Here is a 15,065-nt window from a genome sequence, read left to right as displayed (position 1 = left end):
ATCTGAACCACATGTGGCCTTGCAAAAGCAGGGTTGGAAGAAGCTGTCAACCTCCTTTTACAAATGTATTTGTTCTAAATTTATTTTCTTCGTAGGTTCCGCATAGTGGAGGGAGGCAACTTGATGATATCCGATGTGAGACAGGTGGACGCAGGAGACTATCAGTGTGTTGTTCAGAACCTCGTGGGGCTGCGGGAAAGCGGACCTGCTTCACTGACAGTTCATGGTAATTTAGTGAGTCTAGGTGACAAAAAGTAAAATCTGTAGTTGCATGTTGAAATAACGCTAAGGGAACTTAATGACTCTCTAGTTATTTTTAATTTGAAAATAAAAGACATAGAGCTTAGGTCTGTTTTAATATTAAGTCGGACTAGATTTTTAATATAGAAAAGGCTCTATTGAAATGATTGGAAACTACCGTCTTCTTTTCCTGTTAAAAATTTCCAAAATACTGTTTCAGTCAAACCATTCATCACAACCGCTCCACGAGATGTAACAGTTTCACCAAACGGAACTGCCAAATTATCCTGTGAAGCTGGAGGGGAACCTGCTCCAACTATAAGATGGCACCGTTCCTTTGGAGCTGTAACTTCTGGAAGGGTTTCTGGAACTGTTACTTTGCCACCTCGTGCTGTTCTCACAGAAAACTCTCTTACCATTCATCCTGTACATCCATCTGATCAAGGACGTTATATTTGTGAAGCTTTCAACGTTGCAGGAACTGTTACTACTTCTGCAACTGTTACTGTTCACGGTTAGTGACATACATTTTCTGGAAATAGACGTTGGTGTGTTTATTGTAATTCAAAAGGAAGAGTTAGAAATCATAGACCATTTTGTAGAACGAGATATTGTAGAGTGTGACAATACACTCACTTCTATTTATTTATTCAACAAATACCTACTACATTTTACATTTATCCTTAATTATAACTAAAAGGTACATTGTAGTAGGTACACTTCTATTTATTTATTCAAGAAATACCTACTACATTTTACATTTATCCTTAATTATAACTCAAAGGTACATTATTTAACCCTTTTGAATCACTTATGGATTATTTAAGGTAACTTTTTAATTATGAACGTTGTTATCATGTTTTTGTTCCATCATGAGAAAACAACTCAAATATAAATTATTTCAAAACAGGTTCTCATTCCATTGGGCACATATGAAAAACAAGCGGATAAGTATAATATTTGACTGATGGATTCTGTATATTATCCAAAAGTCAAAGGAAACACTGTCAAAATGCTTGATCGGAGGTGTAATTAACACACAACTATCTTGTCAAGTTCCTATTGAGCTATGGGACTCTCCCTCAAATCTCTACCACATATAGAGGTGAACTTCTCATGAGCTGCTCATCAAATCTAACATAGTCTCCTCTAATAAAAGGCCGTGGCGAGACAAAATTGACAAATCTGCTGTCCCGTCAAACTGAAACAGCTGTTGCTGGACAGTATGGACAGTATAGGAAATGTTTATGTTTACACGCATGACGTCTTGAAGTTACCACACACCAACGCCTCGGTCTTGTGTTCGAGGAGGCTATGAAAAAGTGTCTCCTGATCAGAGTGACAGCCTGAAACTACTCGGCCATTGTTCAAGCCTACCATCTGTTTACTGCGCTAACAATACTGTACCATAGCTGTTATAAACTTTACTCCCAAGCTGCAGTTGCAGTATATGTCAAGTAAAGCTTACAGCCATTTTGGTAGAGTTCACTTGCTTTTACTTCCAAGTAAAAGAATGGTTTTGTTGCTCTTGTGTTCAATATACTTTCGAGTTCAAAATTTTAAGTGGTTAGGAAGTCAGGTAGTAGATGGATGATTGTTAAATGGATGATTTGATATTCTTTTTACTTAACATTTTTATCAAGTAGGCTTTCTAGAAGGACTAACCTCAGCTAAAACTGACTATTTAGATGCTACACAGAAATAAATAAATAAATAACGTTTGGAAAAAGTTAAACTACCCAAAAGTATACCAAACAGAAACAAATTATTCCATTTATATTTTCAGCTCCTCCCTACTTCACAGTGCGTCCGTCAGATGTATCAATGAGTTCCGATGGTCCTACGTCTCTTCGTTGTCGAGCCGAGGGCTACCCCCCTCCACTGGTGTTTTGGGCTATGGAAGGCTCCCAGCAGCTGATGTTACCCGGGTATAAGACTGACAAACTATCAGTAACAGCTGACAACACACTGACCTTGACAGGGATTGAAGGTCATTTGATGTGCTGCGCTATCAGTGAGGCAGGAGCAAACATCGCTTTGGTGCAAGTCAAGGTATTGGTTTAATTCTTGAGTATCCTTAAACATTTATTTTGACCAATTCTACAGGTCTTCGGGGATAGGTTTCCATTACTATAAAGTGGGGAATTGACTAATGACGTCTTTTAATTTGACGCACCAGATCAACTTCATATGTCAACTGTGACGAAGTCAAGTCTTCCTATCACACTCTACACTGAGACTGAAACATTTGGTGAATATAGTGCTTCATCTGTAATGACACAGTTGTCAAGTAAATGCCACTTACCCTTTCTACCGGTGTTTCACTGGTGTTATAAATACAAGAGTACAACAAATGTTTAAAAGTGAGAAAGTTGGTAGAAGAATGTTCTTTGCTTGTCTCACTCAATGGAATCATGCTCTTTCCTTTAGACAGATGGAGCGTCTGTAACACCAGAACATTCTTTAAATGTGGATCATAAAGCGGCATCATTGACTGTGATGGATACAGAAGTATACATCTTATTTTATGAAGCTCCAGTTGCCGTATAGCTAGTTTATTGAAAGTGATACTGTAAAAACTCTACTTGCTTTTTTAGGTGTTGATACTTGCATAATGATGTGGCATAATTAATGCTACAGTTTACAGTAAGTTTGGCTTAGTTAAAAAGTTGGTCTATATGACAGAAATCAGTAATAGACTTCACCCCACTATTTATGAGTGGCTTTAGTTCAACTTTGTTCAATGTCATTCTAAAACTAGCAAAAGCATCAGGTTGGGAAGTCTACTACTCTCTATGGTGAAAACATAATGTCAATGGTTAAATTCAAATATGTTCTTTTACATGTTGAAACTGTACTTCAACAACTCCACAAAAAAGCTAATTATTGTGTATGCACTTTGTGGGTAATTTCTTCGATTGGTACATATCTCTTATAATTACAGTATTTAAAAAACTACAGCTACCAGACTTTGTCACAGAATGTCAAACTTGTTCTTGGGGAAATGACTTCATCTGAGAATTTGTCTTAAATCAAGGGCAGGGATGTAGTGGGGTTGTAACGCATGGGAACGGCATTCCCACTCTGTTTTTTTCAAAAATCCTATATATTAACCCCTGGTTTTTCCGAGATGATGGTGAGCATTCCCTAAGAAATCTATACATTGTGCACAATATTATTCTCCCCCCTATTGCGACAAATAGGGTATATTTAAATTTTTGCATCCATACTCAAAGATGTTTTGTCAGCCGAACACTCGTTCAATATTGTGTGGTAATCATTATTAATAAAAACATCAAAATATCCTTGGTTTCCAGACTGATACAACAGAAAAGATTCCTTCTCCACCAGTCATGAAGGGAACAACCAACTTGAAGCCTAGAGTTGTTAACGTAACCCGAGACAGTGTGACGTTAACATGGCCGGCAACAACGTCGCCGTGTAGCTACAATGTTCTGTATTTCTGTGTACAATGTATTGGAGAGTGGATGACAGCGGCTAGAGAAGTCTCAGCATCCACTGTGATGGTAAATATCTAAACCCTCTGACAAGTTTTTGCCATTGCATTTTGGATACTGCAGTAGACATCGGTATGGACCAATGTTTCAATCCAATGAACATAGCTGAACGAGCCACACAAGTGTGATACAATTAAAAATTCTATTATTTCTCCCTTAGTTTTAGTTACCGGTATTGTAAATTCTGATTTCAGGTAAAATATATTATCGTAATAAGCTGCTATTTTAATTTGGCTTGGTTAAAAGTTTAGGTATATGACATAAATGAGTAAATAACATCAACCAACTCTGATAATGGGACAATTCAACAATTTTTAGTTTGATTCCATAACTGTAACTACACATTTCCCATGGGGATGGAATGTTTACTTATACAGGGTGAGTCAGTGAAACGGGCCATTTTTCGGTAAGTATTAAAAACAGGTCAAACATCATAAGATCGATTTATTCATTAAAAAACGTAGTAAATGAGTGGAAGTTTGTGTTGAACCAACAAAACAAGCATCAAGTCTTGAAAATAATATCAGAGTCAACTCCTTAAATTTTTATTCAAGCCACACAAAAAAACAGGAGCTGAGGTTAGAGGATCAAGGGGACCAAGCAATATCCCCATTTCATGTCAAGGGAAGAAACGGCACACCAAACCGTAGCTTTATTAGAGTGAACAGGCCATTCATGAAGTGCTTGAGGACCGACCAATATCAAAAATTTGCTTATTGACATCCCGTTAAGTGGAAATGAGCCTCATCGCTCATCCATAGGCTCTGGGCCATCTTGCATATTTTGCTTAAGCATATGCTCACAAAAAGTAATGCAAGATCAAAAATCACCCATATTCTAGGCATGCACAACCTGAATTTTGTACGGATGCATGTTGAGATCTTAATGCAAAATTCGCCTCACTGTTGGCGCGGAAAGTCCAAGTGCTTTGCTAAGCCGTTGGCCAGATCCACAGGGACTTCTGGCAATCGTTTAACTGATTCAAATGTTTTGGGTGTCCGTACAGTTCTGGTACTCCCACCTCTTCTTTTTGTGGTTTGTCCCGTTTCTTCCAAGTTTCAGCCCTGAATTGCATGTCTCGATGGGACTTGAGGGGGCAGACCGAAATTAATGCGCAAGGCCCGATGTGGTGTACGCAAGAACTTTCACTGTTTTGATAAAATGCCTTGACGGTAAAACCCCCCTGTGGTCCGGTCCAAAGCTAAAGCTGTATGGCAACTAAACTTCCAGAGGTTGGGAACGCAGGGTAACTTACTCGGCCCCTTTCCTTCTTCCCCTCTACTCACTAACGTTATAAGAAAATAGCCCGTTTCACTGACTCACCCTGTATCAATAGTCAAAAGTTTTCATAAAATCACCCTTTGGTGATGTGGCAGGATTATAACTGGGGCCTCAGGAACCAAAGTCTAACACTCTACCACTAGACCAGCTCGCTCCCCTGGAAAAAAACAATTATGTTTAATATCCGACTGTTTCATAGATTTATTTAAACCAAACTAAGCTACACTTAACACTTATCACTTAACATCGATAGTTTTCAACATTCTCGTTCTATTTCAGATAACAGATTTAAAGCCCTCCACAGACTATGTGTTTGTGGTCCAAGTGGAAGCTGGTTTAGACAATGTCCAGACAGGAGTGTCTGAAATTGTGAGAACATTGAATGTCAATGCTCGTAAAGTGTCTAGACAACAGTTGGACACTGCTCGCGACAGTTTGACAACAAACGTTCTGCAGCTAAAGCAACTGACACCAGTGTCTTCGACAGCAGCCAGAGTTACGTGGCAGGTGAGAAGAGTTCATTACTAGATTAGGATGGATTATATTACATTTTTTGTTGCTGACACACATGGGTGTTCTCAAAAATAAATTCTGATGCGTAAAGAAAAGTCAATGCATGAGTGTTACTATTAGTATCCAAAGAAATATATGTATTATTTTATCGCCTGCTTGCAGCGCAGTACACATTCGTCGCAACTCTTTTGAAGTCATGAATGTTGAACCTCATGAACTAAGTGGCTCTATTGTAATACTTGGTGTTTGCACATGGTACTGTATAAACTGATCAGATTGTGCGAGTTTTCTACTTACTATTCTTTAACTACTCCATTCCTTTTCACAGATACTGAATGCAGAGGAGTACGTTGAAGGGATATATCTACGTTTTCAAGCTCTTGATACATCCAACGCAGCCAATTTTGGAGACTACGAGTTGATCACGGTCTTAAACGCAGGCGCCACCAGTTACACTGTCACTGGCTTGCGGAGGTTCATGAAATACAATTTCTTCTTGGTGCCTTTCTACAAGACAGTCGAAGGAAGACCTTCCAACTCTAAAGTGGTGCAAACTCTGGAAGATGGTAAATATTTGCTTTCCTAATAATTGTTTTCTTAGCCTTTAAAATTTTTGTTTACTTTTACATACAGTAATTGATAGAAATTATCCCAGTTCATTGATTAAATACCCCCGCCGCAGCAAACCTGCAGACTAAGCGAATTTCCATTTGCCTGATTGGATTTACACTAAAATTTCTCCTTAAAAATATCACATTTATTCCCTATTTAAATCGAATCAGTTTAACACATACTTAGGTTAGGTTTGCTGCAAACAGGGAGGGTTAAAGTGTTTTTTTATGTAAAATGTTAATAAGTTAGTTAGTAAGAAATAAAAACATTTTCCAAATTTTTGCAAAATATGTTAATAAATAAGCAAACTACAACAGTTTACTTATCCTCCATAAGAATAACATGGGAATTTTAAATTTACAATTCTTTTGAATTTTCTCCGTAACCATTAGGCGCATTATAACGCTTCAATATACTAAATTATTTGTTTTTTTAAGCTCTACAAAATAGTTTGGAAAGAAATTGCAAAAATTTAAGTTTTTTGGGTCAAAAATGGGAAAAACCCATTTCTACCCCATAAAAGCCCCCATAAGCCCCCGTTCCCATGGTCCGATCATGCTGGTTCGCGAACTCGTTCGAATAAACGTAGGTTTACACGTTTGTACCGAATTTCATCAAAATCGGATCATTTTTGCTCGAGTTATCGCGCTAACGGACACATATATATATATATATATATATGAATTTGAAGGGATGCTATTTTTGGCCTCTAGGGACCTCAAAACGAAAAAAAAATCGGTCCCGGGTCCAGGTCTTACCATGAGTACTACGGTAATAGCTTATTCCCTATATGGGAAATTCGCTAAAATTACAGCTTCTCTGAAAGGAATGGTCTTTGTTCAACCAGTGAGGCAACTGTTTAAAATTTAAGTCAGGGCAGGTCCTAAATCAGTTTTGTGACTTTTGAGGATGAAATTCAGAAAAATAATTTATGGAAAAGGGTTTGGTTCATTTCCTAAAAAAAAAATTTAAAAACTACAATAACATAAGATAAATACAAATAAGATGATGAATGATTGTCCTTTATATACATTACTGTACTAGGTGGGCTTACAGCTTCATTCCAATATCCAGATAATGCAGCACTGCCTTGGATTAGAAAGCTAGATAGTCTGTGCTAGAATGGTCTTGGATAAAGTATTACTTCATCATGGTTTTACATTGTAACGAAATACAAAACACAAATGGTTCCGAAAATCGTTTATTCATTTTATTATACTTTATTAAATCAACACCGGCACTTGGTCATAGGTAAGTTTCTGTAGTTGAGTGAAAATTTAAAAACGTACGTTTTCAGGAAAAGCACTTTGCAAATTTGTTTCCCCTTTTTTCAAAACTTTTATTATTCTTTTTATTTCATTAACATTTGAAGTTTCATAAAATGTCGATGGTAACGCAATATCTTTGGTAGTTTTTTTTAAAGAGCATCTTTAGTGGAAAAACACAAAATCCTGTCACGACCATAACGGACGTTTAAATGAATATTAAAAATAGTTAATATTATTTTTATAACTATGTTTTGCTATAAACTAATTTACTTTTATGACCATTATACAATAAAAAGGTCACTGAGCTTTTGGTATATTTGGTCTTTCTAGAAAAAAAGAAAAAACTCAAAAAATAGAAAAAAAGCCAATAAAATCTTTTTAAGTTTGTATAGCTCCGAAAAACACTTACCTGGGACCCGAAAAATCGTTATGTTTGTATAGAGGTGTGCTTCTTTTGTGTATAAAACATTGAAATATGACGATATTTTAATTTTTGAAATTTTTATGATAGAAATCATAAACGTGATGGTCAGGGACAAGCGGTACGGTGGTGAATTGTCTGGAATAATATAAATCTTTCTAAACAATCCTTCAATTATACTGTTAGTTATAATAAAACTATGTGTTTCAATTGAACTAAACTGTTCAATTTACAATTATATTAAAGTTATTGTCACGACCAAAACACACTATAATCCATAAGGCTGGATTGGTCGTGAAAAAACCCGCGATGGTCGTGAAACTTTGGTCGTGAAATTAAGTGTTATTTGGCTCTGTTCTGGCGGTAGCCCTGCACCTCATGTTCGAGGATACAAAGTGGACTTCTAGGTTAATCTAGCAATTGAAATATCTTATAAACAAAAATTAACACCATGTCTACTTCATCGAATGACTACGTACGGTCATGGACACACCAAAATTACAAAAAAAAAAACAATCTTTCCTTTATTAATCTTGTAATTCCTCCTTTCAACTTGAAACGACCGGAACTACAATCCTGACTTACACCCCGAACTAGTTTATAAAACCAACTGACTCCATCGACGCCAGGCTTGCCACTGTCGTGCTCCAAAGTTGAAAATTTTTCCCAAATGGTCGTGACACCAAATCGAGGGACAGACTTATTTTGTCATGGTAGTCAGTTTGCAATGACAATAAAATTATAATATGCTCCTTTTTTGTAAGTTTAATAACCATTGATGACATAAAAATATGGCTTTATATATTTCGGCATGAATAATTAGTCTAAAAACAGCGTGAAAGTTGGAAAATGTACCCTAGGGACACGTCATGGTAGTGAATTTCGAGACTTTAAAAATACGAAAAAAATACCTAGAACCTATTTAAAACAAAATAAATGTGTGTAACATATTGCCCCCGTCCCAAAAAATATCAAAACACATAAAAATAAACTACAAATCCAGTATCTACGAAGTAAAAGGCCAGGGACATGAAAACGTAAGTTTTTAAATTTTCACTCAGTTTCATGATTTTGAAGACAGTTATTGCACGAATTGTGTTACTGTATTTGTTTAAAAGAAAAGTTGAAAAGGGATAATTTTATTTTTCCCTCCACAGTGCCCTCAAAACCTCCACAAGGACTTCATGTTGGATGGTTCAATGAAACAACAGCCTTTGCTCAGTGGCAACCTCCTCTGAGAGGTGAAATCAACGGTCATCTTCTTGGCTACAAGGTAAGGAAAGTTGTTAAGCCAAATAGAAATTATAATTACAGACAAGTCATGTTGACAGACTATATGGAGAGTAATAAGCAAACTTTTGTTTTATGTCCCTGTTTTTCATGTATGTGTATGCGTATATTTGTTGTATACCTATTTGTATACCTATTTGTGTATATTTGTTGTATTTGTTGTCCTTTATTTGTTGTACAAACATTTGTATTTGTATGAAGATCTGGAGGTTAAAATGTTAGAAATAAATTGGCCTAATGTAAATATTGGTAAAAATAAAAACATTCAACAATTGTCTTTATCATGATTAACTGTCAACATTGCAGATACAAGTCAAAACGGGGTTGAAAATAGCAGCGACAATCACTGTAAACGCCTCCACCTCACAAGTGACACTACACAACGCCTCGCCTGACGTAGCGGTGCGTGTGTGTGCCGTATCAGGTGCAGGGGCTGGACCATACACTACCCCCATCACTTTGCGGACCCCACCTAGCCCCCCCGCCACCCAACCCACGACACCTGACTCCACAAATGCTCTGCTCACTCTCCTATTGGCCGCCTCACTTGTCGTGTCTGCTGTCGCTTTCTTCACGACGTTCTACCTCAAGAGACGTCAGGCATTCACTAAAGAGCTGGGCAATTGTGGTGAGTTTGATTCAACATATTTTGGTTCTATTTAATGTTTTCAATTAATATGTCAAAGTACGGTTTCATGCTTACAGAGGGCAAAGTAAAATAATCAAGTATTTTAAAACTGTGATAGTTGTAAATTCACATTTCGAAACATCTCTTTAAAAATAGGGTTTGAGGAAATTACTTACTGCTAAAGAAAGCAAAGCAGCTATTTAACCAGCTGCCAGAAACTCGTTATTTCGTTTATCTATTATCTCGTTTATCAATTGGCTATTTTTTATTATCTATGTTGAAATTTGTCTATTAAAATAGAATAGAAATATACAAGGAGCAATCGTGCCCCACAGATTTTCAATCAAAATTTAAAGATTAGGAATTGTAGAGGAACAGATAGAACCAACATCCTGTAGTAGCACAAGGACAATAATGCATAAAGACATTTTATCGTTATTTCAAAATCTGCATGTTTGAATAGGTGTTTAATTATGATTGCCTCCTGAACTGTTGTTTCAAGAATAATCTATGTTACCAACATTTTTGCCTCCACAATTCAATCAGTAGTCGTACTGACAAGGATGTGGATTAGCAAAGGCATTGGTTTACTAGTCTACATCCTCTTCGGTCGGAGATTATCGGCTGCTGCCACACAACCTCAATGTTCATTGGTCTTTGGTCTTGAAGTGCACTGATGTAACCCTTATTTCAGTGAACAACATGGGAGATCTTTCTCACCTGAGTTTGATGGGAGCTTGTAAAGACTCTCTGTGGATAGAGGGTGGCTGGGTCAGTCTGCAGGCATACCAACCTCAGGAGACAAATAACTCTACCAGTACAGCCAACCTAACAACATTTTACTCTGCCAAAAGGGAGGAGCCCACACCGTATGCAACTACATCTATAATTAATAACAAAGTGAGATACTTTTCCTCTTGAGTGTTCTGATTTGCTCTTTCTGTGTTAATCTATATTAATACTTTTAACATGGCTACAACTTATTACCAAAATCCTTCTTGAATATATAGATTCCTTATTACCAATGATGGAAAATATTTAAAGAAATATCTAAATAGATAAAGTTCATGAACCAATTTCATTCCTTTGTCAGTTTAACTGTACAGTGGTTTTTTGGGATTGTTAATTGTATATGAAATGGGAAAGACTAAGACGTATCCAACATAATTACTCGTTTAATCTTTTCAGAAAGACAGTGGCATGAGAAATTTACTTTCAATATCCATAGTCAAAGATTATGTAACCATTGTAATAATAGAATCAAGCTTAACTGAACAAAGGCAGTAATTTTCATTAATTTATTTTCACAGTTTCACTACCAGCCGTTGTTTTCCAACAAAATCCAACTCTTCTTACCAAACACAAGTGCCTTTTTAGTCCTGGCTAACTATACAAATCATATACCTCAAACTAAAAGTATTTTTTTTGTAGGAGTCCAGAGGAGAAATCGTGCCTGTCAGTACAAGATCATCAATGATAGAAACAAAGACTCTCCCAACAAGTGAGTCTTGGTCGAGTCCTCTTCAAAAATCTACACATTGCACAACCTTGCCCAATAATGGTAAGTTTATACAACACACAAAACCCTCATGTTTCATACAGATTGTGTCAACTGATTTCACAAATCCTGTGAAGTGTGAAGTTTGTTGAGTCATTGGCTCAGTTGGGAGCACGAGGGGTCAAATCCATGGCAGCAACTTTGTTGGTTCAGTTCCCTGTGTCTGCCACTACATTTCATCAGTCCGGTTCAACTCACTCTTATCAATGACAGATCCAACCAGGGGGGCTCACCCCTTGTTTTGCTGGATACCCATTTCGCGGACAGGTTAGACTCCTATGTCAACCGGCAAATGAAAGGTTATGAGGGATGGCCAACCTCTAAAAAAAGTAGATTTTATGCTATTTGAATTATGATTTTTACTTTATACATTTTTTAATTATTTTTTATTTTGACGGGGGTATAGTAGAAAGTACAATAATGGTAAAAAAACATAAGGAAATAGTAAAAGGTTTTTTATTGGGGTCCTGATGTTTTAGGATGGCTATACTGTCACTGAAACAATTGAAAGACATGGCTAAGACACTCCATACTGCAACGTGAACATGGAATGGAGATTATTATGGGGTGTGGCTGATATAGTTAGAAAGTGGGATTGTGTTTTAATGGCTTATGTATTAAAGCACATAAAACATACTACTATAACCCAGAATGCCAACTGCATGGTAAAAAGCATTAAGTACTTTGAGAGAGCTTTGCCTGTCAATTCGTAGGCTTAAATATGCCGCTGAGTGCATAGCAACGCTGGTGGCGCTGCCTACGAATTGACAGGCAAAGCTCTCTCAAAGTACTTAACGCTTTTTACCATGCAGTTGGCATTCTGGGTTATAGTAGTATGTTTTCTGTGATTAAAGCCTGCCAATCATCAATAACTTCAGCCATTAGATAATGCTTTGATGTGACCTAACAGTTTGAAGATTACCTACAATTATAGGACTACCTTTCTAGAAAAAACAAATAAAAAAACTAGAGGTCTTCACCTGAAGTTGACTACACTGGACACATTTTCTTGTGCAGCCTGAGGGCACTAATTGGATGCCAAAACTAGTTGTTTGGTGTCTTTTCAATTATTACTGATGAAATTACAATATGTATTTAATTTTTTCAGGGGGAAAACTGAGTCTGTTCACTACCCAAGTTCCCCCCTTGTGTGCCAGAAGTGTTTCACAGGTAATATAACATTTTTTAATCTTATGAATTTCCTTAGCTTAAAATACACTTCATACTATTTAATTTGAGTAGGTTAAGGATGGGATGTGTGTGGATATACCCATGTAGCACAGATGGTTGGGCCAACGTTGGTAAATTGTGGAGCCACACAGTTGGCCAACGGTAGAAATGTCACCTCTTTAAACTGTTTTCCAGCCAACCTTTGTCCAACAATGGCCCAACCAAAATTATTTCACTCAAAATAATAAAGATTTAGTACGAAAAGCATAATTATTAGTTGAGTAAATTGATTAAATAGTTCATAAAAACAAATTTTGAAAAAAAGCTGGAACAAAATTTTTTGGCCCAGACGGGTCTCGAACCCGGGTCCTTCGACTTATGAGCCTCTTACCTTACCACTGAGCTATCTGTGATTGTTGATATAGAGAGTTTTCAAGTGGTGAAAGAGTAGCCGACAGTTGCAATGGTCGCAATACTTCAAACATTTTTGATACTACACAGTATAATATGATTCTTTTAATCTGTTAAGGCATCATAAGTAGTTATTTTTTTTTTTGGAGTTAGAGAGGATACTGGTATTTGAATATAGATTAATTAAATACCGTTAGATTATTAATGCTATTATAATTGACTGTTATATGATTAATTACTCTTTCCCCTTAAATTGTTGCAAATAAGTTAAAGAATATTAATTTAAAAAATATTTGCATTATTATAATTATTAAAATTCATTGTTGTAGCCCCGGAACTGTAATATGTAAAATATCTGGTTTTACAATACCTTTATCAGTTCCAAAAACTTTTGGAAACTTTTGGAACTGATAAAGGTATTGTAAAACCAGATATTTTATTATAATTATGTTGTGAAAGCTAGACCCAGAGAATGAAAGTCGTGTAAACTCAACTATGGACCATCGTTGGTCCAACAAAAGTATCTTTTGTTGGTCCAACGGAGTGAAAAACGGTTGGACAACGGTTGGCTTGATGTATGATACCCAACAATGCATATTAATGTATTTCATTAACAATGAACCGATGTTGGTCCACAGTTGTAAATATTGGTTGGCCCAACTACGAGATATACAGTTGGACAACGGTTGGTTGGTTGTGGAAGCTCCAACCAACCATCGACCAACTGTCCCACAGTTGGCCAACGTTGGCCCAACCATCTGTGCTACATGGGTAAAAAGTATAGTACTATAATACCCTTTTTGTGGTGAATATTCTTGTTATTGGAATTAAATATATTCACTTGTCACAGGTCTGCTTTATTCATTTTCAGAGTTTACTATTTAAATAGCATGTTTTTTTATGATCGCCAAAAATTGTATGAATAATTCTTTATTTCAAAAAAGTTTACTCATCTAGCCAAAGCATTTTAATTTTTTTTTATTTAGAAACAGCATAAATGATAGGACAGTCAAATTAAATAGTTTAACACAAGCGAAACTCAACACAAAAAGCAACTCCCAACTAACTGCACCAAACACCAAAACAGGACTGTTTTCAACACCCTTCCCAGACATGGAACACCAAAACTCATTTTACACTAGGATAAGTAGTCCATATGGGATTTCCAAGGTTAATATCTTTTACTCTTTGCTGATTAGGTAAACCCCACCAAAGTATTTTGAAATCAAAATACTGTACACATTGACAAACTATCTAAAAAGCCACTCCCGCCACAGACAATTTATCATTCTCTAAAATTATATTGCAGATCAACAGAAGATCTTCCAGTCCTCCATCGTTTAGACAGCTTCCCAGTGTCCACTACGAGCCTCTCAGTCACAGTGTTACCAACTGTATTCCGCTTGCCGCAAGTGTTCAAAACAACGTGTCTGATGTTCCTAAGGTTGGCAGCCATGCTGGGTTTTCCATAAGGGCTGCTCCACCATACCAGCCACCTCCAGTAAGTGATATTATGAACAGCATAGAGTCAGAGTCTATTACCCAGCCTGAACTGGTAGTGGATATATTAATTAGATAAGCATAAAAGTCAGAAAACATACGAGTGCAGGTTCGGATTCGCGAATGAATCCGTAGTTCGCTTGTACCCCGCAACGAGGCTCATCACCATTAACTGGCATCATTTGTGAACAGAATTACACAAATTTTTTTAGCTCTGTAGCTGTCATGTACACTTCATATGTGTAAAAAAAATGTACAATCAAATCTTCTGCCACGCCCGAGGTAAGGTAAGGGATACGTTTTTTGTTGACACAAAACATATCCGATGCCGACATTCATCGCCAAATGACTAGCACACATTTAGTACAGGGCGGTGAGAGAAAATTTCCACCACTTTAACACTTTTCCTTACTCTGAATACATACAGTTAGTTTTAAAAGTAGCTCCTTATTTATAGAACATTACAAAATAACAAAAGTAAAGTTGATGGGGAAAGGGTCCGCCAATGTATGATTTGACTGTTACTTTTTATAGAAGGTTAGAATTATGATGGTGAATAAAAAAAAACTTGTAATTATTCTTTCTATTCCCACAGATTCCAGAGCAATGTCAACACAGTACTCAGTCCATATCTGGCCAATCCAAGTGCTTCTGA

The 15,065-nt window shown here is 36.6% G+C and overlaps 1 protein-coding gene across 1 annotated transcript in view; it reads left to right on the top strand.

Moving 5' to 3' along the window:
• LOC129003624 (protein sax-3-like) overlaps positions 1-15,065 on the top strand; it is a 100,259-nt gene extending 85,194 nt beyond the window's left edge. The window contains exons 5-17 of the mRNA XM_054431922.1: positions 96-226; positions 461-754; positions 2,027-2,292; positions 3,558-3,767; positions 5,319-5,546; positions 5,881-6,118; positions 9,011-9,126; positions 9,450-9,771; positions 10,466-10,671; positions 11,203-11,332; positions 12,438-12,499; positions 14,220-14,465; positions 15,006-15,065. Of these exons, the coding sequence (XP_054287897.1) occupies positions 96-226; positions 461-754; positions 2,027-2,292; positions 3,558-3,767; positions 5,319-5,546; positions 5,881-6,118; positions 9,011-9,126; positions 9,450-9,771; positions 10,466-10,671; positions 11,203-11,332; positions 12,438-12,499; positions 14,220-14,465; positions 15,006-15,065 (2,509 nt within the window). The remainder of the gene's footprint in view (positions 1-95; positions 227-460; positions 755-2,026; positions 2,293-3,557; positions 3,768-5,318; positions 5,547-5,880; positions 6,119-9,010; positions 9,127-9,449; positions 9,772-10,465; positions 10,672-11,202; positions 11,333-12,437; positions 12,500-14,219; positions 14,466-15,005) is intronic.

This window comes from Macrosteles quadrilineatus, unplaced genomic scaffold (assembly GCF_028750875.1).
Source record: "Macrosteles quadrilineatus isolate MER2022 unplaced genomic scaffold, UCM_ALF_1.0 Scaffold_9__3_contigs__length_116548681, whole genome shotgun sequence".
Lineage (NCBI taxonomy): Eukaryota > Metazoa > Arthropoda > Insecta > Hemiptera > Cicadellidae > Macrosteles > Macrosteles quadrilineatus.
The sequence above is the reverse complement of the archived record's forward strand: the minus strand, read 5'-3'. Positions and strand labels throughout refer to the sequence as shown.